General features: G+C 41.5%; 1 protein-coding gene across 1 annotated transcript; it reads left to right on the top strand.

The window, feature by feature from the left end:
* Positions 1-346: 346 nt before the first annotated feature.
* Positions 347-25,786, top strand: egln1a (egl-9 family hypoxia-inducible factor 1a). The gene is made up of 5 exons (XM_084562118.1): positions 347-1,380; positions 17,437-17,556; positions 23,772-23,908; positions 24,002-24,069; positions 24,168-25,786. The coding sequence occupies exons 1-5, from the start codon at positions 649-651 to the stop codon at positions 24,221-24,223; spliced, it is 1,113 nt and encodes a 370-aa protein (XP_084418244.1). The 5' UTR covers positions 347-648; the 3' UTR covers positions 24,224-25,786.
* The last annotated feature ends 2,080 nt before the right edge of the window (positions 25,787-27,866 follow it).

Below are 27,866 nucleotides of genomic sequence, written 5' to 3'. Positions count from 1 at the left end.
GAGGTTCTTAAGAGTGTTTTTTATGTACAACTAAGCTACTGTGACCAAGCAATTTCCCTTGTGGATGAATAAAGTTGATCTAAATCTAAGTCTAAGTCTAATTCTTCACTGTATATTACCCAAGTTCATATTGTATTGTTTATTTTTTACACTGTCTTCGCACTGTTATTGGAGTTGGCTTTTAATCTCATTGTACATGTGTATAGTGACAATAAAGGATTTCTATTTCTATTCTATAGATGCTTGATTATATTCTCCGGTTCTCCCACGGACCGCGAACGCCACGGGAGAGGGGCGGGGCTTGTGTGCGGACGTCAGAGCGGGCTGGACCCCAGACAGGCTGCGCACACACGGAGCGGCGCCATGCACTACCTACAGACCCACGGCTAGCCTGCAGAAATGCCTCCCGAAGACCTCGACCCACCCCGGAATGCTCGGCCCAGGGTGCACGCCGTCGTCCTAATTCACTCGTAAATGACGCGAAGAGGGAATGAGTGCGAGAAAATGGCGAGGTTCTGAGTGTTACTTTTCAGTTTCGCTCGGTGTAGCGTGGCAAGAGGCAGCGGGTCGTTTCCAAAGTTGTCGGTTAGCAGGACGCGTGTGAAGGATCGGAATTAAAGGAGCAGTACACCGGCTGTAGCCTCAAACATGGAGAAGCAGCAGAGCGACTTGGACCGAGACCGACAGTACTGTGAACTTTGTGGGAAAATGGAGAACCTTCTCAAGTGCGGTAGGTGCCGGAGCTCCTTCTACTGCAGCAAGGAGCACCAGAAACAGCACTGGAAGATGCACAAGCTGATTTGCAAGGAGGCGGACAAGGCGCAGCTTTCCAAACAGAAACCCGGGCAGGCTGCGCCGTCGGGGGAAGACAAGGCACCGGAGAAATACCGAGAGGAGGAGGAGGAGGAGGAGGAGGAGAAGAAGAGCCCCGAGCAGGCGGACAGTGCAGCTTCACCTCCTAAAGCCACAAGCACGGACGCACCGGAGGTCGGCGACAGGGCGGGAGAAGAGGGGTCCAACAACACCGCCACACCTAACGGACAAACCAGCTCATCCCCTCAGAAACTTGCCACGGAGTACATAGTCCCGTGCATGAACAAGCACGGCATCTGCGTGGTGGACAACTTTTTAGGAGCAGAGACCGGGCTGGGTATTTTAGATAATGTCAAGGCCCTGCACAAAACGGGCAGGTTCACGGACGGGCAGCTGGTGAGTCAAAAGAGCGACTCCACTAAAGACATAAGAGGGGACAAAATCACGTGGATAGAGGGGAGGGAGCCCGGCTGCGAGAAGATCCTCTTTCTAATGAGTCGCATGGACGACCTGATCAGACATTGTAATGGCAAACTGGGAAACTACACGATAAATGGAAGGACAAAAGTAAGTATCCCAGCAGGTAGAAGCCACACAGCCAGCTCTCTGATTTGTCCCTCAGGGGCCAGGGCCCTGCTGGTCGGATGACTTACACCTGCCACACTCACCAAGGTGGGTCAGAAAACCAGCAGCACTCTGGCTCCACGGGACCAACATCAAAAGTTTTGCAGGTGTCCAGTAGTGCTGCAGCAGAAGGGGGGGTGCTTTCAAGACAAATCCATTAAGTCATCAAGGTACCATTACTTCCAATAGATCCACCCTGTTTGCTAATTAGACCCAACTTTAAGTGTAAGAGGCTAATAACTCCTCTACAGCTCCAGGTTAAAGCAAGGCTAATGCCCTGAGTCAGAAAGGTGGATTATTTCCTCGGCACAAAGCAATTTGTGTGTGTTCACGGGAGTGCTGCAGAAATCTTCACGGTGCACAGAGAAAAAAAACACATATTCACACTAAATAATACACTAAAAAGAACAAGCATTGCATAAAACTTATATCTGAACCAATAAGAGTTATTTTATGTTGACTATAGACATTTTTCAAATAAATCAATCAAGGCCAAGATGTGTTTAACAGCCTTTGCTGTTAAGCAGCTGCAAATGCAGAGATTTAGAGAAGTAATATAAACATTAGTTGGTTTCAAAACTAGTTTTTAGCATTATTCTTTCTTACAATTGAGACTGCATGTTACTATATCTCTAGATGCATTTTCACTTGGTCTGGCATTTTCACTCAGTTTTCAGTTTATTGCGTTAATCTTGTGCAAGAAAAAGAATCCACATTCTTTAAGGGCGTTACATTTTCAAGATGAAGCAAATTTCAGCTCACTGCAAGACATAAAGTTCAATCAACACCTCCCTGTTTAATGCACGGCTGTCGCATTCGACTACATATGTTTTAGGAAGGCGTGAGAAATAAACTTGCTCCAGAGCGTAAGCTGATAACACGGTATTTCTCCGCTTCTTATCACACGGCTCTAATAGACGCTGCTAAAACGCACGTACAGAGGAAAACGACAGCATCCTCATCATCAAGTGTGCCTGTTACGTTAAACATTTATGCTTTGATCTTTACTGGAGTTAAATGGCATGATTTAGGTGAAGGAGCTGCAACCGTTTTGTCAGCCCTGCAGTCCTGAAGCCGTGCTGCAAATCATCTATGGGGACGCGGCTGCGTGGCCGTCTGACCTCGCCGTAGAAAGGTGACGGGCTGCAGTGATAAATTCAGCTCGCAGTCGGCGAGACGGCTTTCCTACGCTTTTGAAGAGCTGCATGTTTCAGGGTTAGTGCAGCAGAGAGGAAACTGTAGGCAGTTTCTGTTTCACTGAGATGCTTTTTATGCGAAATATCTTAATGAGCATTCCCTCTTTTGTAAGTTTAAAGGTTCCCCTGGCTGGCACCCGGTTCATCACTTCTGTTTCTCTCGTCTCACTGACGAGGAAGCAGGGGCTTCAGCAGAGCGGAGCAGGGCTGAATCAGCCCACAGATATGTCAACGTGGCTCGGCTATCGGATTGCGTGTGACCTAGGGCTCCCCTTTTCTAACCAGATCTGGTCACTATGACCTTATAGCATGGGACTGACCCAGGAGGAGAGGAGTTCCTCCCAGCCCCCAGCCCCCCCTTTTCCTGCTCTCCTGGGGGAAGCACTCTGAAGGGGATTGTCACTCTTTCATTGAATAGAAGTTAGACTAAGGCCTTTTTCCGGTACTCTTTTTGAAATGCAAACTGGCGTATTGGGTGGGCCGAGCTTAAAGTAATACAACAGCCTTTTGTTGTTAGGTGTTAAATCATCCCTATGGTCATTTTGAAACCGAAAATGTTTTTGAAGTGTTTTAAACAACCGAGGGAATCTAAACAGCCTGCAGCCTCGACTAGGACCATGAACTTAAATCAGCACATGTTTAGAATAGTTATAACGTTCACAAAGGACTGCTGACTTTAATGTTCAGTATGTTGAATCTGTAACTGTCTAATGTTAAATGAAAAGTTTGTCTTAACAGTCTCTTCTTTCTTTTTTAGAGGAATTTGTAGTTAACTTGCACTTAATTTTAGCACGTTAAGAGCTCTTGCAGGTGACTTTTAGAGATGACCAGTTTTCGGGGTCTGGATAGAGGTGGATTGTTGAAACAATGACTAGAATTCGCACATTAAGATTAAACCAGCCTCTCTGCAGGTACTTATTGTTTTATCGTGGTCAGATTTTTCTAAGATCTAGTGCTGAAAGAGTCCACAGGTATTTGGTTGTCTGTGCTGACACAGAGCACATGATTGCTGTCCACTGTTATTTTTAGTCTGCTCCCGCCCGTCCAGTTGTGTTTTTTTTTTTCCCCAGCTGGTTCCCGGTAGATGGGGTTTTCAGAAAGGCCGTCATTTCAGGCCCCGCGCGGCCGCCCGCTGACTCAGGCGCCGCCGAGAAGTTGACTCGCTCGCCCACTGCCCTAGTTGCCTTGGCGAAAACACGTGGCTGGACTGCGACCAGCGAAAATCAGCATGACTTGCACAAATGAAAGGCGGCCGGTATCAGTGGCTCAAAGGGACACAACACAATGTAAGCGCAATCCGCATTGGAAAAGACAGAGGAAAGCAGTTTTGCCCAAATAGTTATTAAATGCCATTGTTTCCACTTCCCCTTTTCTCTTGATAACATTGTGGGACGTCGCAGGCAGTGGGACGTGTTTGTTTCTGAGCAGATCCAGCATGTTGAATGCTCTATGATGCCTTTATAACACTATCAGGAAACATAAAGAAGCTTGTAGCAGCAACATGACTGTCGTGCTACGTACCTGTTGTTCCAGACTGAACTTTAGCATTTCCTGCATGATGACACTGTTGTTTACTAAGCTACGGCTGCATTGTAAGCATTCTGACTCCTTGTTTACAACTCTAACATTAATACAGTTATTTTATTCGCATGACACACGGTTGCTCTATCCGGCATGCCACGTTGAAGCTCAGCATAGAAGTTAAATACTTTGGCTTAGATGCGCTATCATATTGCCCTGCAGGGACTGGACTCACTCAGCAGGGAGGTGTTTTTTGTATTCAGTGGCCTGACATTACACGTACGCTCGCTTGCCAGTTCATTAGGTACACTAATGAAAACAAATGCATTCTGATATAAGAGTCCTGCACCAGAGGTTGTGGCGTTCAGCGGCGTTTGTTTAAAATAACTGAGAGAGCTGTTGATTCATCTGTGGTTTTTACCTTGGAGGCTGTGGTTCAAAGTCGTGTTTCAGTTTGAGAACCCCGTTTGAGTCAAACAGAAACACTTCAGAGTTTAATTCAATCCTTTTTAACTGCGGCACAAACTGCATCCTCCGTAGTGATTATATTATGTGTTGTTTCAGATGCTGTTTCAACATAAAACGAACAGTACAGCGGTCGTGATGGGTGGGTTTAGAGCACGACGGTTTACACTAGACTGCGTTTGTTTTCACTGGTGTATCTAATGTTCTGGCAAGTGAGCGGATTTAGCTGGCGGCCAAAAAACGATCGTTGCAGGAGGGAGGATTCACATTGAGTCATAAACACTCATTGCAAGAACACAATCAGTAGAACAGTAGACCCTGGCTAATGGCTAGCTACCTTGCTAACGTAGCAAATGACGCTTAGTTTGAGTGACATAGTGGAAAGAGTTGGGTCTTGGTTTATTAATTTCCCAGCAGTTTATGTCAGAAACTAGTTGGCAACTTAGCGTCTACACCTCCGTGAGCTCAGCCCTGATGCATATTTGGCTGCATGTGCTGCTCACAGGCCGGAGAGCGTTATAAATAAAGAATGCAGGAGAAGATGTATGTTGGCAAGCATCGTTTTCACAAAAATGTTTTCACATCAGCGCATATATACCAGACAGCATAAACTCAGAGAACCAATATATATCAGTGATGAGGCCAGTAGAAATAAGCAGATCATCTCTTTGTCAGCTTCTAGCTCCAAAAACTGCTTATTTATTTGACTCAATTCGTATCTTTGTTTCAGCACAGAAACAGTTGCTGTTGTTGCTGCTTAGTTTCCTGGTGAATCCTATACGTTTGTCTTCTGCATTATTCACGAGGTAATATAAGACATGAGAAGATGTTGCCTTCCTCTTTAGGGATTCGTATTTCGCATTTTTCAGCGCCTTCTGAAATTTTATTGACCAGTTTATTAGTTGATTAATCAAGAAAACAGTCAGGAGGTTAATCAGTAGACAAAACATGTGTTTGTTTCCATTACAGATGCAGCATAGGGATGGTTAAGTGTGTAGTGCAAGAAATATAATGTGACAACGAGTGTGTTACAAATGCAGATATAATGTTCGACAAGCGACAACCTCAACAGTAACCTCTCACATCTTTTATCACTTTTTTTTATCGGGTCGTTGCAAGTCCACTTATTGTCAGCTTTAAATCAGTCGTTGTGTCTTTACAGCTTGCTGTGCACATCAGTTGTGTCAATTTCCTCCTCCTCCTCCACCTTTAGACAACAGCACAGCGTCAGCCTATCCTGAATTAGATTCGGCAGAAGGATGCCTCTCGCCACGCAAGCAGAACATTCCCTTTTTCTGAGTGTGGTGCAGTCGTCACACAGCTCACGAGAGTTAAACCCCCTTTGACCTACAGTGCCATCATCACTTCCACTACACCCAGAGATACCCTTCAGTATATCTGTGTTTTGTATGAGAAAACGGTAATTGCTGGTTAATGGAAACGAGAGATTGTAGTTGCCACTGATTTGATCAACTCATTTATGTTTATATCTCAGTTTTGCTTTCTTATGTAATAACTTTGCTCGGTTATTAGATAAGATGATCCTTTATTTGTCCCACGGTGGGGAAGTTTGCAGCGACACAGCAGCAGAAACACAAATGGATTTGTCATTGGTTCCAGAACATTTGTGGTATTTCCACAATATTTTACCTCCAGTCGACGCATTTTGAATGTGGCTCTGCTTTTCTGCAGCTCTGCCGTCATGCTTTATAAATGCGTTCAGCTTTCAGGCTGAGACTGTGTACTCTCAGAGTTGTTGCTTCTCTCATGTTTTAGATCCCCCTTATATGTGGACTGATCTTGTTGTGCGGCCTCACTAGTCATGTAAGACTGCAGTGAGATCATATGTATTTAAAAAGAAATGACCAGATTTTATGAATCAGTATCAGATCTTTCAAATCAAGATCATTTTGAATCCGAAAATAGATTTTCTTTTTAAACGCAGCCCTAATTGAAACGATAGACAGTATAAAGAGAACTGCTTTTCAAAAGTAAAGCCAAAGCAAGTAGAGCTCCCCCTGGTGGCTGGCTCTAGTATAGGTCATAAGCTCCACCCCCTCCATGTTAGTAGATGAAACTTGCGACAAACTAAAACACTAAAATACACGTCAAATACATTTTTTTCAAGGATGATTTCTGTCATTTTAGGTAGTTAATATACTGTTGATGCATGTTCAAGCGTCAATTATTAGGATGAGTTTCGTTTTAGTTAGTTATTTAACGCTATATAAACAGGATGCGACATAATGGCGACCACCAGTTGCCATGCGAGTTTTCTTTCTTTTTTAAAACAAGTAAAAATAAGTACAGTGTGTAATCCAACATTTCCCCTGCAACTGGTGGAGGTAGAGCAGAGCGCAGTATTAATTAAAGACGCGAGTGAGTCTGGAGGAAGTGTGGGCGGGTCATCTATAAGTTTGCAAGTTTGCAGACTCTGGCTCCAAACTTGCAAGGTGGCACCGCCTGTAACCGCGGAAAAATAGTGTCAGTTCATCCAATGCAAGGAAGTGGGCAGACGTTGTCCATATTTATATACGGTCTATGGTTTGAAACCCTGGTAGATCAGCTGATGAATGAAAACAAACTTCTTCATTACGTACAAACAGTCCTACACTGATTAGCCGCTTGCCTTCAGTATTTCATTGTCATCTAACATGTGATGCTGTAGAAGTATATAGCAGTGCATTGTCTCATTGTCAGACAGCAGACAGATGCTAAGCAGCAGTTTAACCTAAACAGGATAAATCTGGACAAAATCACTCCCTCTCCTCCCTGCAGTTATTTTAGATGATAATGACCAAGTGCACTTTTAGTTTTTTGGCTTTTGTGTCATTTATGACTCTGGACGCGTGCGCTTTCATAAGGAAGTTGACCGTTGACCTACATCTTAAAGCTCTACAGAATCAGTAGACTAGAGGAAGTCATGTGAGCGCCATAGCCGGCTGCACATTATGCTATAGGCTGTGTGTGCCTCTCGTTGCTTCCGCCTACAGTACCAGCATGACCGAGGCACTACCTTGCATGCCACTTTTTTTTTTTTTTTTTTTCCTGCTCATTGTGAAGCAGTCGTAAATCACAAATAGTCCTGGAGTTAGTCAGATCACTGGTCCACCCATCAACCCTGCAGCCTGATCACCCTGTAATCCATCTGTGGAGTCTTTTATGACGCTCATAATGCCTTTGTTATTTTAGTGTAGCGTTGTATGCTCTGTGGTGTGACCTGCCAAAGACAGAAATAATGTTATCTTTCATCATATTGAACATTTCCAAAGAAATTAGGCTTTTTAATGTCGTTAACATCGCGATTTCACTTTGGGCACGCGTTTATCTCGCCGTTAACTGTGCCCCGACTGTCTTAGCAGCACCTGGCTGCAATCCAGGTCGAGCCTTGAGAAAGAAGTCTTTGTCTTTGACTATTTGCAGCTGTAGACTTGAAGACAGGGAGGATTTACGGTGGGTGGAGCGTGGCATTTAAAACTAATTGTATGTTTAAATAAAATTATTTACGAGGAGATAAAGATTGTGGCACTGACACAAATGTTTTAAATCATTCCAAGGAAGTAATTTGTCATTTTCAGCCACTTTAAGTTAATCCGTACTCTACATCCTCTATACAGAATGAAAATGGACCTCTAATTGAACTTGACTCTCATTTTGACTCAGTTTTTGCTGTACCCAGTCTTCAACCACTGGCAAACGGAGAGTATCAGTGACTGATCCAATTACAGAATGAGTTCACTTGGCTCACACAGGCACGGATGAGTCCATTCAGTCAGTCTCTGGGAAATGACTGTACTGTACATAATAGGCAGTACTTCAAATATTTGCTTGTGTAGTTAGCGCTTGTTGTAAATGAATTGAGCACAGCTGTACTGACTGCAGGACGGCTTTGAATACGAACTGATCTCACTGTCTCAATGAAATCTGCCTTCCCATCTTTTGAGAATGCATGACTTGAACGAGTGCAGTAGCAGAAACGGACAGCTTTTCATGCCGAACGCAGCACTGAGTTTGTTCCAGATGAAGCCGTAAGCGGCTAAAAAGAGATCAACGTATGCCAGGGATTCCCAAAGTCGGGGTGCGCAAGCAGCCTCTAGGGAGTGAATGAGATGAAAAATGTAATAGCGTAGATCTGCACTGTATATGTGCACCTAGCTTGTAGCCTCTCACGTCATTCACTTTTGCAAATATGATTAAATGGCTGAAATCGGGGAAACTGTCAGGTGTTTCAGTTTAATTCAAACGCAAGAGCGCTTTGTTGTGGTCATTTGAGCTTGATTTAACATGCATCCTTTAATATGGCTATAAAAAAACCTTGTTCTTTTTTTCTTTTTTCCCTTTAAGGTGTGGGGTATTGTGGGTGCATCAACCCAGTTGGGACATAGAAGGGCGTGCACGGCCAAAACAGTTTAGGAACCGCTGACGACTTTGCACAATTCCCTTCAGAGTATTTGCGTAACAATACCAGAAACTGTGTTTGCGTTTCCCCTGCATCACGTGGAGGGTGAAGGGTAAAGCCTAGCGCTGCTGATGCATACGTCCCTCTATTGTTCACAGCCAACCATAAAGAAGAAAAGAGTAAACTGGGTCATTGCTTTAAACAGGGATTTCCTCCGTGGCAGCACCACTCTCTGACAGATAAAACAGCGAGCTGTCCCGGGCTGGGACCCAAACTGTCTTGGTTCCCACACTCCTTTGCGCCGCAAGGTCTCCATCCCAACTGTTTGTGCTGGTGTTTGGATAAGCATCTCTTCTGTGAAGTGAGCAGACCCCGTGCAGCTTTTCCGTGCAGTTTTGCTCCACCTCAGTTTATGGGTCACATCAGTGCGTGAAGCGAGATGAGCTGATAGCATCACAGTGATCGGTGTATCCTTCTGAGTGATCGGGTCAGCGCAGAGTCACAGCGTGTGTGTGTGGTCAAAATGTCGTAATAATCAAACCGACCAAGCTTCTATATGGTAGCATTTGATCAGATTACTCTCAGAAGAAAAAAGACTACTTGACCTTCCACCTGCATAATGAGCAATTTAAGGTTGTTGCTCGTGCACAATCATGACAAACACATTTTACCAGAAGCAGCAGTTTTGGGCCCCAACATTTCTAAGGGGGTTATTGTGTGACATAGTGAACCCTCCCAAAAAAACAGCTTAAAAACAAACATGTAATCAGTTCATCTGTTAATTTAATCAGAGTTAGAATACTTTATTAAACCTTCAAGGAAATTGTTTTGTTGCTGCAAACATCAGCTACGGCGCTAGGGTCTGCGTTGTCGCCATAGCCTCTGCGTCAACTTAACGCAGAAGTATAAACCGCCTATAAGGATTAGGAGCTGGCATAGTGACGGCATCAATACAGCAGAGAGAATACAGAATAATACAGAAAGCTTTATTAATCCCCAAAGGGCAATTCAGTTTCTACAGTCCACCATCTAGACATACAACCATTCACACAACAATAGTACATAGCAGGAGTAGCATGATATGGCCTGGGTCCAAGTACAATTAATAAGTAAAAAAAAAAACATCAGAAGCAGAATAAATAATGATAAAAAGAATACAAATAACCGCTTGTCCGGATAGAGAATAAAGTAAGATTAAAATAAGATAAAAATAGCAGCCCAGAATAAAAGGTAATATGTGCTTATTAGAGACGCATATTAATAACTAAAAAATTAAAAATTGACGAGTTAAAAATAAAGTAATAACTGAATAAATAAATGGGAGATGAATTGCACATATCCGTACTACCTAAAGTGTGTTGTGCCAAGAACAGATCAGTCAGAAATTATTTCCTCAACTCAGTATTTAACAGCGTAATAGCTGAAGGAATAAATGATCTTGCATAACGGTTTGTCTTTGTGGGAGGCTGAAAGTAACGCTGACCTGATGGCATAAGAACAAATTCATTTCCAAGAATATGATGTTGGTACGTCAGACTTTTTGCTTTTTGGAGGACACGTTTCTTCCAAAGAGAATTCAGGTCGCACATTTGGATTCCAGTAATTCTGGAGCAGGCTTTCACAATGTTATTTAAACAGTTTCGGTCCTTCACAGTTGTATTACCAAACCAACAAATGAAAGAAAAAGTAAGAAGAGAGTTGTGCTCATCACGATAGACATTATTCCTGGTGCACAATTTCCCCAATTCTTTGTTTTTGTTAGCTTTGGATAGGGTTATTAATTAATTATCAGTGCTGTAAATGCCAATCGTCAAACCACAGATTAGATAACAGTTTTACTTTTTCACTTTTGTTTTTAACAGATCGTTCTCTACATTACATTACGACCAGAGGTGGGTAGAGTAGCCTAACACTGAAGTCAAGTAAGGGTAGCGTTACTTTAAAGTAATATTACTGAAGTAGAAGCCAAAAAGTAGTCGTCCAAAAACAATGACTCAAGTGAGAGTAAAAATTTGGTGAATGTCTGTTTTGTTTTTTGTTTTTAATGATGTATTCAGACAGACAAAAATATAAAATAATATGCAAATTTGGAATTTTCAAATTAAAATGTTTTTTTAAAACATGTAAAAAAAATCTTTACTTGATAACAAATGAAGGCACAAGAAACACAAATTACACACAGTTGCCATTTTTCATGTGTTTTTATTGCCTGTCTGCTACTTAGACTTTAATCATCCACAAGAGAAATTGCTTGGTCACAGTAGCTCAGTTGCACATAAAAAAAAACACTCTTGAGAACCACAAATAACAAGAAAGATAAAATATAATAAGCTTAAAATAAAATATAAGTAAAATAAAATAAATAGAAAATAGTATGAACAAAAAAATCACAGAATTAGCATATGAAAAATTGTACAAGAAATGGAGACGGAAGAATATATATTATGTACATAGGAATGATAATAAGGTGCAATAGTGTCCTTTAAATGAATAACATGGGGTTATCTGTTGCGTAAAGGTGAGTTGTTGTCAAGGTGGATAGAGTAGGGTATGAATGAAGTCCTGTAGCGTTCACTGTGGGAGCGGAGCTGGGTCAGTCTGTTGGAGAATGAGCTGCCCCTCTATTGTCTGGTGTAGTGGGTGAAATGGATTGTCCATGATGGAGAGCAGTTTGTCCAGTGTCCCTGTGAAGAGTCATGTGACTGCGTGGCTACGCCTAAATGGTGAAACAGAGTCATGTGATTAATGGAGTCTCTCTGGCAATAAAAATAAAGCGTATCTAAGGTGTAGAATAGATGGTAAAAAAAAAAAAAAAAAAGTTAATGAGTTGAATGTAGTGGAGTAAAGAGTAAGAGTAGCGTCTCTTCTTCACAAATGTACTCAAGTAAAAGGTATGGTACAGTAAAACTACCCTTAAAAATAAAACCACGATTGAATCTGTCAAATGTAATGATATTTAATTATAACAAGGCAACATAATCAAAGATTTTCTATGAAGTCGGTGATAAATTGTGTGCCAAGTAGGCTTTTGTGCAAATAAAACAAATGAAACATAAATACCGTGCTTCAAATATCATTATCTGGCAGCAGTTAGTGAATGAGTGAGTTACAGAGAATTGCTTCCCTCTGGAATATTAATCTGAACCGATCTCAGAGAGGCTGGTAAAAATGTGTTTGTACCTCGGTCTTTCTGTCACGTCAAATTCCTCTTCACCCACATGAGCAGCGTGGCTATTTAGTCTCTGCTCGCACACCACTTGGCACCGCTTTATAAATCCGTTTTATTTCGTAATGGAATTTTTATTATTTATGATTCTGTGGCGGTTGTGATAAAACTGCAAGCGTACCACAAATAGCCCCGTGAAGCAGAAACACAGAGGCTCCCTGCACTCGGCGGAGTTATCATGTATTCACACTGGTCTTCTATATATAAACTATAAACTATAAACTATAAATGTACTGTGCGGCAGACGGCTGTATTTTGGGCAAAAAAAACCCCAAAAACCTGGCACATCTTAGCGGACATCAAGAACGCTGTATCTGCAGGATTTATACAGATGTTTTCTATTGGCTGCGCTGGAGTAAATGTTAATTCAAGCCTTTAAAAGTTTGGCCACGATTACTTTTTTTTTTGTTGCATGGTGTTTTGTATCTGCCCTAAAATCTTTAATTCATTTTATGCCACGATACAATAATATAAAAGCGGAATGATGCAAGTTTAAACTCTAAAAGAGCAATAAACATTTAACTTAAGATGCTGGAATTCAAAATTCAAAATTCAAAAAAATAAATAAAATCCTAATAAATAAATAAATAAAATTATATAACAGTACACAACTAAAATGATACTTAAAATAAAAGGGTACTAGCCACAAAAACTTCTCTTATTAAGTTAAAATTTAAACATTTTGCACCCACCATTCCCTTACTTTATTGTACTGTCAACACAGTTTGTAAATGGTTAAAAAAAAGTTAGATATTAGAAGTTAGATATGTAAGTTAGCATGCTGGTTTATTTGTATTAATGCTCTCTCATTTGACTTAAAGCCAGAGTGTTTATCACCAGGGCTGTGGAGTACAGTTTTGAAACGAAGTCAATTTTAATTTATTCTTTTTAACTTTTAGATTCTAGCCCTATTCGCACGGGGCTAGTTTTACCTGGGGACTTCTGGTAATTTGTAATAATAGCTGAAGTCGTCTGTAATCTTAATCCCGTGTGAATCGGCCATATCCTTAACTTGTAAATTAAAACCTACACCGCAAATTACCCACCCTATTTCTCCTAACACAGAGGTCCTATGATAATACTAATCCAGTGCCAATCACCATCTCCGTGATTTGGGGGTGCGATTTTACTTTTTCCAAGACTTTTGTTTGATTCGCAGCTTTTTTTCTGCCTCTTGTCTCTTAAGAATTATGAATGATGTGCTGTAAATCAAAGTTTGGCCAGATGTTAGGGTGCAAATTCGAGATGTCGCCGACCCGTTCACCCATTCAAACGGATGAAATCATTAAATCAAGCATTAATGTGTTCATCGGCAAAGAGGGGGCTGATTTAAATACTGCCAGGTCGTTTGTAATTTCTTCCCCGGGATCAATAGTCTCATCACATTTTATTTTAAATTTTTTATTATCAATTAGGATTCGCAAAGTAACTAAAGCTGTCAAAAAGTGTAAAATGTCCCCTGACAGTGCAGTAGAGTGAAGCAGAAAGTAGCAGAGACGTAACTATGAATGGTAAATTTGAGTAAAACACAGTTTGCTTATCTTGTGCGAATGTACCACATGAAACACAGGCGTAGGGCGGTCGTTTCTGAATCACATGGCGTCCCCAGGTGAGCCGAAAGTACAATAAAACACGTCACTGTATTTTATCTTGCATTCGCTCAGCCAAAGTGCTATAGAGAAAAAACTTATCCACTCCACATATTTCTTATAATGGCTTTTTATTGCAAACATGCTGACACTCTTAAACAAAAAGATATGTAAAATAATCTAATTTGTAATGTCATATAATTATAGAAAATGATCTTGATAATTTCCTCAAATCATACGATAAGTAACATGTCAGGCTTTTCCTATATTAATGTGTTTGTTACTCTTAAGATAAGTTTTTAAATGGTAGACCTGCTCCATATCTGATTTTATTTGATATGAGTCATTAAAGTCTGTTTGCAGCCAAACTCAGCCACATGTTAACTCTGTCGACACGGACAAAACGCTGTAATGGTTTTACGGTAACTCGACGGCATGATTGGCAAATTAAAATTCAATGTCATATTATATTTGGTTTAACTTTGTTTGATTTCAGGTGAATATTGCCGTGGAAGCACCTGCACACAGTTGACTTGAACTGGATAAGACGTGTAAACATTTAGAAGATCGTTAGTTGGCCGGTTAGTTGGCCGGTTAGTTTACGGCCTCGCGTCAATCACATCAGTCCTGCTCGTTCTCAATTTGCGTGAAGTTTTGATTGCGGTCGTCCAAAAATGGAAATGAGGAAGAAAATGAACAGTGAGTGCACAAACGTGAAGGGATTATCTCCTCCACCTCAAATATAAAGGGATCAAGTAAAAAACATGCCAATTATTGTAGATAACGAACAAATCCTGCTCACGATAAGAATATTAGTGCACGTCTTCAAACATCAGAGAAATAGTTGATATTATACGCATGCTAACTGTAGCTCTTTTTTATTATATTATAATAATATTTCTGTTGATATTGATCTGTCGCCTTTCCTGTGGCCTCGCTGAAGGCCTCTCCGAGCTTACTTTGTTCAGCTTTTGTTGACCTCTTCTCTTTCTCTGCCTGTAAATGCCTCGGCCTCTGAATCTGTGTCTGTGGAATGTAAACAAACAACATGAAGAGCGAGGTCAGCCTCCTAATGAGGGCCACAGCGGAACGCGGAAGAGTAAGTGGCCCGTAGATGGGAAGCTTCGGGGGAGGTATAAAGGTCAGGGGTGAAGATGGCGAGGCGTGAAAATCCTCCTGCGTTGCGACGGAGACTTGCTGAGATCGATGTAGTCGTCTTGTTGCTCGCTCAGCTCCGCCGTGACCGTATCAGAGTATCGCGTTTTTAAGTGATCCGGTTGCAGAAATAAGATGTTTACCATTCGTGCGCACAAGCAGTAGTAACACGTGTTGTTTATTGTTTAGAATTCATGATTTCTTTCCTCCTGTTGAAATTGCAGCCCTCTGAGGTTTTGTGCTAATGTTTTTAGCTCCAAACCATCTGTGACACTCGGAGGATTTTATCTCCCGACTAGTTGACATGAAAGGCAAAACTGGAGCTGAGCGGAACTCCATACACGGTCGGCGTTTCCAGATAGTAACTGTCCTGCATTCCTCCATCATGCATCTTCTGTGGATAATATCTGCGCACGCTCCTTTGAGTGTGCCGTCACCGTGACATGTTTATTCCTATTTTATTTCGGCTGTGCTAGATGGTGAAATGGCACATAAGCTGTTAAACCAAACCTGTGTGTTTTGTAGTATTACCCTACGTGGCACGCTCATGGCTGTATAAGTGAGCGTACAGTATGAAACCTCAGAGTTTCTCTATTGTTTAGAGGCGTGATAGGAGAAACCGCTACGTCCAGGGTTTTCGGAGTGCCCAGGCACCTTCGCTCACACACCCCCTGCCCTCACACACACATCTGAATCCACACAAACACGCTTTTTTTTTCCTAGCAGCGACTGTTTACCCATCTCCAGCCTTGCAGCGTGAGCTCAGCAGTTAAGGGTGGGAGGGGTGACATAGCGGAGGATCAGCCAACCTTCCTCACGCTCTGCACGTAGCACAACCATTAAAACACTGCTCCCTCTGGAGGGAGGCCAGGAGTCAAAGTTTACAGCAGTTCACTCGTTGCTTCTGCTCCAGCCCCACCCCTCTGCTTTCTCTGTCTGTGCCCCTCTCCCTCTTTCTCCGTCCCTCTCTTTCACACACACACACACACACACAGGCGCTTACTGTATTGCGCCTCACAGGAAGCCTTTTGTCAGCAAGCGTGCCCCTCACCCAGCAGCCGTTTCTTCTGAGACCCACCCCTCTTTCTTTTTTTTTTCTTTTTTTTTTTTTGTTTTAAATCGATAAAAGTTCAAGCAGCCGGAGCAAGACTCGCCACCACCCTCCCCTCTATCTTTATGTTGGGAGTTTTGCTGTTTTTCAGCTTTGAAGGCCCTGATAGTGTGCATTCCAGTGGTAACCTGGATTACGCAAAAGATGTTCGCACAATGTGGACTGACGCAAGCGACTACGGTCAAATGCGCAGAAAAATAAAGAGTCAGGTGTGTGTGTGACGTGAATGCTTGTTTTGTGGCACTAAAACGGGCGCTGCAGGACGGCGAAGGTTTAGTTTTCATTAAGTTTTTGTAGTGTATTTATTGAAGCGCCTCCCTGAAGTACGTGTGTGTGTGCTCAATACCTCCACGCACAAATATTTTAAAATTACACGTCTCTAAAGACTGTTAAGTTTTTCAGGGCGTTATTTTACTTAAGTTTAGTCTGCTGTGAGTGTTTATAATAATGTTGCTATGGTTTGTGTTGATGCAAGTTTATGAAAGAATGTGGATGAACATGCCTTTTGTCTGTCATATCACTGCTTAGACACGGCTTTGTATGAGGGCTCATTCTGCCCTCAGTGTTTGTGCACGTTCGCCACTCGTCCCAGCTCCACTTTCAGGAAAACACGCAGTTGCACATTTGCAAGTGTCGGTTGTAATTTCCAGTGTAAGAAATCAGTATTTTAAGATTGCGGGGGAGGAAAGATTCTTTTCTTTCGTGGAATTCTCATTTCTGAAGAAAAACACAAGTGTTTCTATGTCAGAGTCTTCCCGGTAGTGTGCGAGTCAACACTTGTGTGTCTTACTCCTTAGGGGAATTCTGCACTGTATGAGTATATTGCTAGATGTTTACACCAAGAAGTTTACAAGAGCTCATAGGGGTTCACTGCCAACACCCAGGCAGATCATGCGAGTCTTAATAGAGCAGGAAAAGGCAAGGGGAAGTTGACGTGCAGTGCGATATCTCCGGTTTATTTTCTCGCTAGTTTAAAGTTTATAATGAGGCAGCTGGGGTGTAGACGGCCCCCACGCTTGTGTCAGTTTTGGTGCAGGTGAAGCAACAATACAATACGGCCATGCCAAGATCATCTGCTGCATCCACATCATGGTCCAGTAAATGCAACAAAAAAAAAAGAAGAGCTGCTTCCAAAGCTCTGGTTCTGACTAACTGGATCCTTACTGGCACTGTTTGTGCTGACACACACAATCTCAATGCCGCCTTCTTCCTGTTCATGCAGCGCGTCTGTTGTTTGATGACACGTAGGAGATATAGACGTTGTATGAGCACAGTTGTGCTTTTGTCACTGCATGTCTGCTTTTACTAATCACGCTTTTTCATCTTCCTCTCTTCAGGCAATGGTGGCATGTTACCCCGGAAACGGGACAGGCTACGTGCGCCATGTGGATAACCCCAACGGTGATGGACGGTGTGTCACATGCATATATTACCTTAATAAAGATTGGAATGCCAAGGTATGGGAGTGACACGTGGAGGAAATATCTCCTCGTTTGTCATAAACATTGATTCAATCGTGTTGTGAAATAACCATCAAAACAAAATCCTTTGCAGCGTGATCATGTGTCAGGTCCTCATAATCCAGTTTGACTTCCTGTCACAGTCATATGACGACTCGTCTAGTTCTTATCTCCGTAGCAGAGGTGTCCACCTCCGACCTGCTGTGTTTCGTGCTCCACGCCCATGCAGAGTGGGTGGCAGTGGTTATCTGTCATTGCATGTTATATGGCCACTCTCCCTGTTTATAATCCCATTAAAATGCAGAGATCCTGCTAATCTAACCACACCCATTCATGGAGAAGAATAACATCTGTTGTGTGCTCTGCAGGAAAGTGCATTTACATTCAGGCGGAAGAATGACATTGAGAAAAATCATTCTGGTCTTTTGATGCCTTTAAAGCATCATGTAGTTGTGTTTTGCTGCTGGAATATTCATATAAATGCCAAATATATTAATTTCATGCAAACAGAACCTCACAGTAACATCATATAGAGTATTTTAACATACAACATCACAACTTTGACCAGTAAAACAATACAGTAGATAAAAGGTCCAAAATCAACAAAACTGCATTAAATGCTCATTAAAACACCTACAACATACTCAAAAACTGACATATCTATGATATATGTAATATATCAACCAATAAAATGGGTTGTCACTCAAACTTGTACTTAAACTTGCACCATGTCAGGCTACACAGTATACACTATGTCCAGCTAACTTATGCTACGTTCACGCTATGAGCGATAAAGCAAAGAAAAACAAATAAAACTGTTAAGTGTGACTGGATACACTGTTGCCAAGTTGCTGCTGAAGCGTTGCCAAAGCCCTTGTTGATGTTATGTTATACTGTAAGGCATCCGTTTAAAAACGATTTGGTGAAACAAACGCCTATCATTGGTTGACTGTTCACGACACCATTGGAGCGTTGAAAAAAAAAAATGTAGGTCAGCTTTGACAGAGGCAGGCTTTATATCGTTGGGTTTTATTGAATGCTAGGGTTTGGTAGTCTAGCCGGTGGCTTTTGTATTGTGTCTTAAAACTGGGATAAAAAAAGGATTATCTTATTATTTTAATACCATGGCGTTACACCTTATGGTGCTAACTTAAAGTGCTGTATTCAATGTTTATTGCTTTAGAGCAGAACCAAACAAATAATTTTTTCCTGATTTGTTTTTTCCTATGACACCTGCTAGGCCTGACAGTTGAACTATTAGAAAATGTAAGCCACATTGTTATGCGCCTTAAGTGCACATCAATGGACAAGCAAGGAACTCCTCTCTTGAATAGGAGACAAATAAACAGGATGCTGCAAACCAGGAAGCAGCTCATAGCACAAATACGCAACTGCAAAGTGCATGACCTTCATGCTTTTCTGAGGAGCTGGTGACATGACAAGAGGCATAAGTGCGCAAGAAGTTGTCTTCCAGACTTCCTCATATACTTGACCTCCAGACCAGTAAATGAAAATTACATAATTACAGGAAACTTTGTTTTGCCTTTGGATGCTAGTTTGTGGCAGAATGCACACACACGCATGAGTCGGTCTTCTGGCTATGGCGCAGTATGACCATTGTCAGCTATCATCAGTCAAGCACTAAGGCCATCGGAATGCAAAGGCAACCGGAAGATTGACGTGTCTTCTGGTAAGATGGTAGTCAGAACAAAATGCTAATTTTGACTATGTGCAGTTAATGTTTGAGTACTGCTACGATCTTTTAGCCCATGAATGTACTGTATGTATCATATCCTGTATTTAAACATTTAAACTTTAAAATAAAAGTAGTCAGTGTTGGATATGTTCACTTTGACTGTTACGCTACTGTATATTGTGTCTGGAGATTATTATTACTAGGGTTAGAAACAGAAGTCTTTCCAAAATTCAGATTCTGAAGAAATTCTCAGTTTATTGTTTCCCAAAAAGACATGGCCAAGGTTACGATGGAACATTATTGTTCTGTCAAAAACCCTAAACCTGCTGCACGTCTATTAGGACTTGGCTATCAGTCTATACAAGCTACGTATGCTAGCTCTCAGTTTCCACTCGTAACATTTATTTGTGATAGGTAACTGGTGTTACACAGTCGATGTACATAGCTCCATCACAGAGCGGCGAGTTGTTGTTTGTTTGTTGTTGAACTATATGCGAGCTCATCTCCATAGCCTCTGCATTAATTGAATTCCCATAATCCTTCACTCCGTTGACAGATCCATAAGTCTGCCTTTACGCAACTCTTAATAACACTGCACGAACAGGATTTAAAGCTGAGCCCAGGGGAAATTGTGCTCTTTCTTTCAATATTATTACTTAAACATTTAAAAAGGATTGATGTGCTGATTATTTTTTCCATTGATGATTTATAGTCAATGGAGTAAATTATTGATAGCATCACAATTACCCAGAACCCAAAGTGAGACCTGTGTCCCACCAATAGTTGAAATTTCAGAATCAGTAAAAACTAGAGTGTGAAACTCAACACAAAAGTGTGATTAATGCCCGTATGTATCAGTTATTATAACCTGGTCCTGCCACGTAGTAAGTGATCAAAGCAGCGGTAGCACTGTTGAAAGCAAGCAGATCCTGAAGTGCAGTCATGATTAATAATTAAACTCCTGTGTGCGGTAATACACCCTGTAGTGTCATAACTGTCAAGACTGTCAGAATTCCCAAAAGAAGAAGAAAGCAAGCAAAAGCAAGAACAACAAGCTGAGCTTCAAAGCCCTGCCAGGTGGTTCTCTCGACGAGAACAAAGTTATCTGCGTTTACTGTCGACGTGAGCGGAGTAACCGGAGGATTGAGCTCACAGCTGAGAGCAGAGAGCTTTCTGAGCAGCTGAGAAACGTGAAAAGTTTACCTTTTGGGTACATTTAAAAAAAGATTTTGTTTTAGAATGTGCGATTAATTTGCATTAATCGATCATGCGATTAATCGCGATTAAGTATTGATCTATTGACAGTGCTCTTTAAAACACATTAAAAACAATAAAGCAATTTGTAGCCGGGCAAAACGTTTCTTGTATATACTGGTAGATATTTTCATTAATAACAAGACATGTTTCATTAGCTCTGTGTATGGGTTCAACAATCTTAATTTGCGTAGTAACCTGTAACTAAAGCTGTCAAATAAGTATAGTGATGTAAAAAAGTACAAGATTTCCACCAAGTAAAGGAGTGAGGAATATATATCACTGTCTATTCAACCGATTCACCCTTACCTGCACCATAGCAGTGTGTTGCATTATATTATCTATCTATCTGTATTCTTGAGCACTCTCTCTTAACACTAAACACATAAACAGTAGCTTGTTTATGTGTATAGTAAATACTGTCCCATCGGTCGTAACGCAGGTCGTTCCGCCGCTCGGCTCATCCGCCCGCTTGGCTTCGGTTGTTTAATGCACAACAGTTCAGTTATTTAAATGAGCCGTGTTCTAGAACACCGTCGGATGTGTGAATAATTACAAGCCTGCCTCTGATTGGCTGATATTTTTTTTTTTTTAGGCTAGTGTGGTTGCCTGGATACCGGGGCTCCATGATAGAATGACGTGGCATGTTCAGGTTGAGTTACGCCAGTTATTTATCCTCCCCACCCAACCCAACATCACGTCTTTTCATCCGCTTCACGTCTATACAGGATCAGTGCAGCAGCATGTGGCTCTGTCAGGTTAGCTCTTGATGCTGTGAATCAAACAGACAACCTCATTTTAGTCAGCGGCCTAGGCTAAATAACTCACAGCACCCCAAACTGCAGCTCCCAAAATGGTCATACTCTTAAATTACCACATCTTTCTGCCAGTTTATTAGGTACACTAATGCAGCGTTCGTTTTCACTAGTGTACCCAGTGAATGTGAACATGACTACATGTGACGGCAATAAAAAGTAGCACAGAGAAACATGGATAAGCATATTGGAAATGATTCCACCATGTCATACTAACTCTTCTGCAATCAGTCATCAGTTCTATCATTGTCTTACATAGTCGCAGTATGAGTAAGCTGCGTCGACTCGTGATCTGTCTGAACTAACCAACGCTTTAAGCGCTAAATAAAGTCTCCAGCAGCACGAGCCCTGATTTACAGTAAACTTCGTCGTGTGTGATAAACATTCATACCGGTATCTATGGGTACACCATGTGACTTCCTTTTGTGAAAGATGCTCTCTGCAAACATGAGGGTGTCAGGTTTGGCAAGAATTTATTTGTTTAACTTGGACAGGGTGTCAGGAAAAAACTTTTCTTCCATCCACTTGAAAAAAAAAAACAACTTTCCCTTAAAGATCTGAGTATTGGACCTCTCATAATTATTTACTGTTCCATTTGTGTGAAGCTGCAATTGTGTGTTGACGCAAGAGTGTGACTCAAGTTTAAAACCTCCATGAGGCGAGGAGTGTGGTTTGGATTAAAATAATATTGCATTGTGCGTTTCAATCTAGGAGGAGGACTTTGAATATAGAGGTCTATATACCCCAATCAGCCACAACTTTATAACCACTAATGTAAAGTGAATACCATCTGTCTGCTGGGAAGCCTTTGATCCTGGCATTCATGTGGATGTTCTACTAAACATTGCTGCTGACTAGGCACTTCCAACCAACAGCAATAACACTCAACAACAACTGCAGGAGCAGTAGCCATTCCCAGCAGGACAGTGTGGCCTTCCACACTACAAAAACTGCTCAGGAAACGGCCTAAGGTTTTGACCCGGGCTCTGGACTCCCCTCTTCCCCCAACCCATAGGACCTAAAGTTTCCCAGTAGCAACGTCTTGTTGCCAGGCACCACAGGAGGACACCCCCCTAGAGAGCCTGTGCCCATACAGTATTAGACAGTTGGTTTGAATGTTTTGGCTGATCGGTGTAAATAGACATTTGTGGCATCGGAAATTAGTTTCCAATTAGGAAACATTACGTGAATACACCACAGAAGTTGGCAAAAAATGTTGTTTGTTGTTACTTTCATATCCTTCTTTCACAACTAGCGTCATACTTTTGAACTAACACAGACATGTTTATTAATCACACCATGTCTCCCTAGATCCATTTCCTTTTCTTTATTGGCTGCTCGCAAATACTGGAAATCTATGTCACGTTAAAACACTTGGACCAAAAAAAGAAAAAAGAAAAAGTTAAACACATCTTGTTTCCACATTCTGACTTTAAAGACCACGACACAACAAAGTCAGAAAAACAACTTCTGAAGTGAGACCATCATGTGAAAGCACTTAAAAATTCATGGAAATTATGAGAAGAATGTTATGCTTTACACTGAGAAAATACTTGTCAGTATAACCGATAGTTTACAGATGCAGAGTTGCCAGAGCATTGTGAATTTATGGTAAAATATTACTTCCTATCTCGTTTGTCGCAGCTCTTCCAGTTAAATCGCTAATTCCCCATCAGCTCAGCTTGATGTAGGTCACAAGGTCATGTCCTCCAGACACGGGTCATCCTGCTTGCCCTCCGATCGCTCCAGCTCGGCTTGCAGCCCGGCACGCTGAACTCCTGCTTTACGTGCCGTCAAACAATTGTTTAAAACCAGTGGCCCTTGAGTTGACTACGTGTTGCAGAAAAAATGTTTCTCCTGTCTTCTTTGACCCCATTGTGCTTTATTTAGTTTTGTCACACCATCGGCATTCCCCCTCATTCAGTGTATTTGAAATGGGAATAGCATTACTTACTCCGGCAAAGGGTGTGAACCTTTTTGCTCTGCTAGTTTGCGTGTGAAGAGAGGGGCCTATCATATCAGCTGTGTGAGAGTTTAAGCGGCACGCTTGCAGCAATCTGCTTTTTCACTCTCCAGGTCCTTTATCCAGCCAGAGCAGTTTTCCTGTGGGTTATTCTTCCTATCCCTCCACAGGAAAGCCGTCCCCCGCTGCTGCTTCCTATCCTGAGCTTTCCTCCTAGCCCTTGGAGTTGGACAACCCTTTTCCTTCAACATTGTTTTCCTCTGCTGATAATTTAAAAAAGCCTCTGAGTGTCTTTTTATGAGCATTATATGCTTTCTTTGTGAGACTCTCCTTTCCGCGTGTTTTTACCATTTATTATGAATGAGCATGAAAACCCAGAAATGTGATCACTCCGAGTTTGCTTTGGATAGTCTCGCTTTACCTTCCTGCCATTTCTCTGTCTTGATTTGTGTACATAATGACCTTGTTCCTTCTTGTCTTCCAGGAACATGGTGGCCTTCTTCGAATCTTCCCAGAAGGAAAGGCCCAGTTCGCCGACATAGAGCCAAAATTTGATCGTCTGCTGTTGTTCTGGTCTGACAGGCGGAACCCTCACGAGGTTCAGCCCGCTTTCACCACAAGGTCTGCACCCGTCCAAGTCTGACCACTCGCACACGCTCAGAAGATCCCGGTCTGTCTTCGCAGTGACTCACCACTCTAATTCTGTCTCGGCAGGTATGCCATCACAGTGTGGTATTTTGACGCGGACGAGCGTGCCAGAGCTAAAGAAAAGTACTTAACAGGTAAGATCTGATGAACTAAATCCCGTCCCTATTGTGTCACGGCCTTTTGTTTTCCCCAACATCACCTCTTAATTTGTTTGTGTTTCCTTTGTGTGCAGGTGCGGGAGAAAAAGGAGTCAAAGTGGAACTTGGCAAATCATCAGACCCGAGCTAGGGGGATGCCTGCGTCCCCTGCAAACAGCCTTTAAGTGCTCTGTCCCAAGAAAGTGGCCTATAGAGAGCATGTGTGTGTGTTTTACATGGCAAAACAGCAGACTTTTCCTTGAGAAGGTGACAGTTTCATGCGTATGGAGACAAAACAAACAAATATACATTGATTTCTGTTCATTTTCAGCCAACCTTGGTAACCCAGCGGACCTTGAATGTCATAACATTGTACTGAAAGGGATTGTATGTTGTTGTTTTTTTTTGTTTTGTTTGTTTTTTTTTCCCTTCATCTCTTCGGTGAAGAGTGCTTACAGCTGACACTTTCAGAAAATCACTTTCAAACAGGAATTGAGTTCAGATAAAAATCTTCATCTTTTGTATATCGCAGTTAATTCCTTAAAGGTACAGTGTTCTGCATATGCGTCATGTGTTATGCTTTTCACATGGAATCGGCTGTTATAATAAGCTACTGTATGTGCTTGAGTTTGCAATAATTCGAGGAATGATCTGAATTAAAAACACCCTTTTTCTGACAGAACTTCTTTGGTCTTAGTTTGAGTTTCTTCCTTTGCTGCACCGTAGATGCTAACCGAGGCTTTTATTGTCTTGTTCTACCTCCTCGCCCCGACACACGAAATATGAGAATCGGCACCAAGTAGCCGAGACCCACACACGGACAGTATTCTCTGACTAGCCGCTGCCTGTGTTCTCTATCTCCTGCTGTCTTGTGGTTTGCATCTTACAAAGGTTTCTGCTGCCCTCTGCAGGAAACTTCCTCTCCACTGCATCTTTTGTCTGTAGATGTGAGAAGACGACAGCCTGTACGTTTAAAGAGGCACACTTTACTTTAGGACAAACTGCTTTTATTCCTTTACTGTCCAGTATTATCTGCAGTAATCGACAAACATTACACCAGTGATAATTATTCCTTTAACAACTGTAATATGTGATTAAAACGTTTTAACACTTTGATCACGTGACTCTTGTCATAAAGGAAATTATTGTACAAACTTCTCTGCAAATTCTCTTTCTCTGAGGTTCTTTAACGTCCTGCACTATGTACCAGAGTTGCCTGCTTGTTTTTCAGTCGTTGAATCTTCATATTTACACGTTTAGATGGCAGAAACAACTGTGTTTAAATAATCTAATCATGTGTACCATGTTAAAAAGGATCCAGAACGTTTCTAAGACAATCTTTACTACAGCCTGAGTATGTTCCTATTTTGTAAACGAGTAATCAGTCACTTGCTATAGTATTAATTTTCCATGGTACATTATGTATTTAGTGTATTTAATAAGCAGACGTCTTTGAAAAGAGCTCCTCAATAAAATGGCGAAAAGTGCAACACATGAACGGTCTAATGGTGTTTTTGTTTTGCTGCTGAAAACATCTTAACATCTCAACATTTAATGTACAGGGAAAGGCAATGTGTTTTTTGATTTTTATAACATCCCATATGAAACTGCTCTGATGCCATACTTGATAATTACAGAACATCCAAATCTTTGGGACTTTGGGTCCTATGGGTTGAGGGGAGGGGCCTCTGTGGATCATCCCACAGATACTTGATCAGTTTGGGATCTAGTGAATTTGGAGGCCAGGTCAACACCTTGTGCTGTTCATCATGTTTTTTTAGTTGTTCCTAAAGCGTTTTTGTTTGTGTGCCTGTGTCAGGCTGCATCCTGCTGGGGATTCATTGCTATGAGGTGGGGGTGCCTGGTCTGGTCTGGTCTGGTCTAGGTGGGTGCTACATGTCTAAGTAACATCAACATGAATGCCAGGTCCAAACATTTCCCAGCAGAACACTACATTGTCACAAGATGGTCATGTTATTGACTTCTCCTGTCAGTGGTTTTAATGTTGTGGCTAACAGTTGGTATATGTCTGAGATTCTGAGAAAAAAGGAAGTAGGACAGCCCCCTTCTCATATGTGTTTTGCATAATTATATGCCAATTTCTGATGTGCAAAACTCTTTCACTTTCAAGTTTTTTGTTTTGTTTTAGTTTTTTTGAGGGTTTTCACATGTGTACTGTTTGTTTCAGTTCCTCCCACAACATACGTATAATTCAAATCAGGCCTTTGTCTAGGCCATTCCATAAACCTACGTTCCTTCTTTCTGATACATTTCTGGACTTGCCGGTGTGATCTTCACATCGTTGTCTGTCAGTTTCAGTTTTACATTATCTTCAAGTTCTCTTCGATGAATCTGAATTCACAGCTGAATCAATGACTGTAAGCTGTCCAGTCCCTGGGGCAGTAAAGCAAACCAAACCAAACTAAATCATTTACCACCATGCTTAGCAGGTGATTCTACTCTTCACCAAACAAGTCACTGATTTATCTGGCCAGAGCACATTATTCCAAAAAAGCCTGTTCTTAATGTCCACTAGTAAACTGTAGTATAGCTGTGATGCTCTTTTTAGTAGTTTCCTGTTATACCTCTCATGTTCGTCAAATCAAATTTGTGCAATCTCTTGGAGGATGTGACACCAACAGATCCTGGTATTACAGTTTTTTGGTTCTTGGAAGCTTATTTTTTGCATCATACCATCTCATGAGTTGAATTTACTAACGTGGCCAGTTCTGCATACTGTAAATTTGCATGATTGTTCTTCCTTGCCGCACCCACAACCATCAGCACCCACAACCATCAGCACCCACAACCGTTTTTGAAATCCTTAGATGTGGTGTGTGGTCCTGGTCTCATCAACCTGCAAAGTCTTCACGGTCTGCAGATATCCATTTCTATCTGAATGCACAATTCTCCAACCTGCCTATGATACCTCTTATATTCAATCATTAGCAGCTAGCTCCCCTGTAACAGAACTACAGTTTTATTCATTATCAATCTTTCAGGTAACATCCATCAGCTATATCTTGTACTTGTTTGATGATTAAATTCTACGTGTGTGCTTTAGCCGGATACATGTTTATCTCGTTCTTCCTGCTGCTCTCTTTTTTTTTTCTGTCTCTACTCGGCCGTCTTCAAGCAAATATGTTCCCCTCCATGCAAACTGGGTTTTTCCTCGCCACCGTCAACTTCGTGCAAGTTCTCGGTGTTGTGAAGCATCTTGAGGCCATTTGCACTCTTTAGCACTGACAATTCATGAGCAAAGAGAACAGCAGAGCCTAGATGTCAGAGTTTTAGATACGTCAGGTCCCACCTCTTGCTCCCTAAGGATGTTGTTATCACCATTGTCATCTGAGCTGGAACCCCAGATTCTAATCTTATGAATTTGGTATGTTTCTTAAAAAACAAAACAAAATTTAACAACAAAAATAAAAAAATAAAAATTAAAAAAAAAAGTTAAGGGGTCAGTGTATATACGTTGAAGCCTATTAGGACAAACTGCTAAAATAGGTAAATCCTTGACACGTGTTTAAGGTCCATTGTGTAGGATTTAGTGCCATCTAGTGGTGGGGTTATATAGCAACCCCTTTGTACCTATTTAGGAGAGGTGGCTTTCAATAAAAACTAAAAAATAAATTCAAGTATTAGTGAGACTAACTCTCCATCTGACCATGTAATTTGTTGTACAATTGTAAAATGACGAATAAAGCACTTTACCTTTACCTTAGATAATAAAAATAAACTACATTTTATAGTTATAATATTTTTAATATGAAATAATTATCTCTTCTATATAA

Source organism: Chelon labrosus (assembly GCF_963514085.1).
Source record: "Chelon labrosus genome assembly, chromosome: 15".
NCBI lineage: Eukaryota > Metazoa > Chordata > Actinopteri > Mugiliformes > Mugilidae > Chelon > Chelon labrosus.
The sequence above is the reverse complement of the archived record's forward strand: the minus strand, read 5'-3'. Positions and strand labels throughout refer to the sequence as shown.

What these genes read in the sequence shown, in the direction of transcription:
- egln1a (XM_084562118.1), top strand. Translation starts at nt 649, where the DNA reads ATGGAGAAGCAGCAGAGCGACTTGGACCGAGACCGACAGTACTGTGAA. An exon ending in ATAAAGATTGGAATGCCAAG is followed by an intron (nt 17,557 to 23,771) that starts GTATGGGAGTGA and finishes CTTGTCTTCCAG; the next exon opens with GAACATGGTGGCCTTCTTCG. An exon ending in CAGCCCGCTTTCACCACAAG is followed by an intron (nt 23,909 to 24,001) that starts GTCTGCACCCGT and finishes CTGTCTCGGCAG; the next exon opens with GTATGCCATCACAGTGTGGT.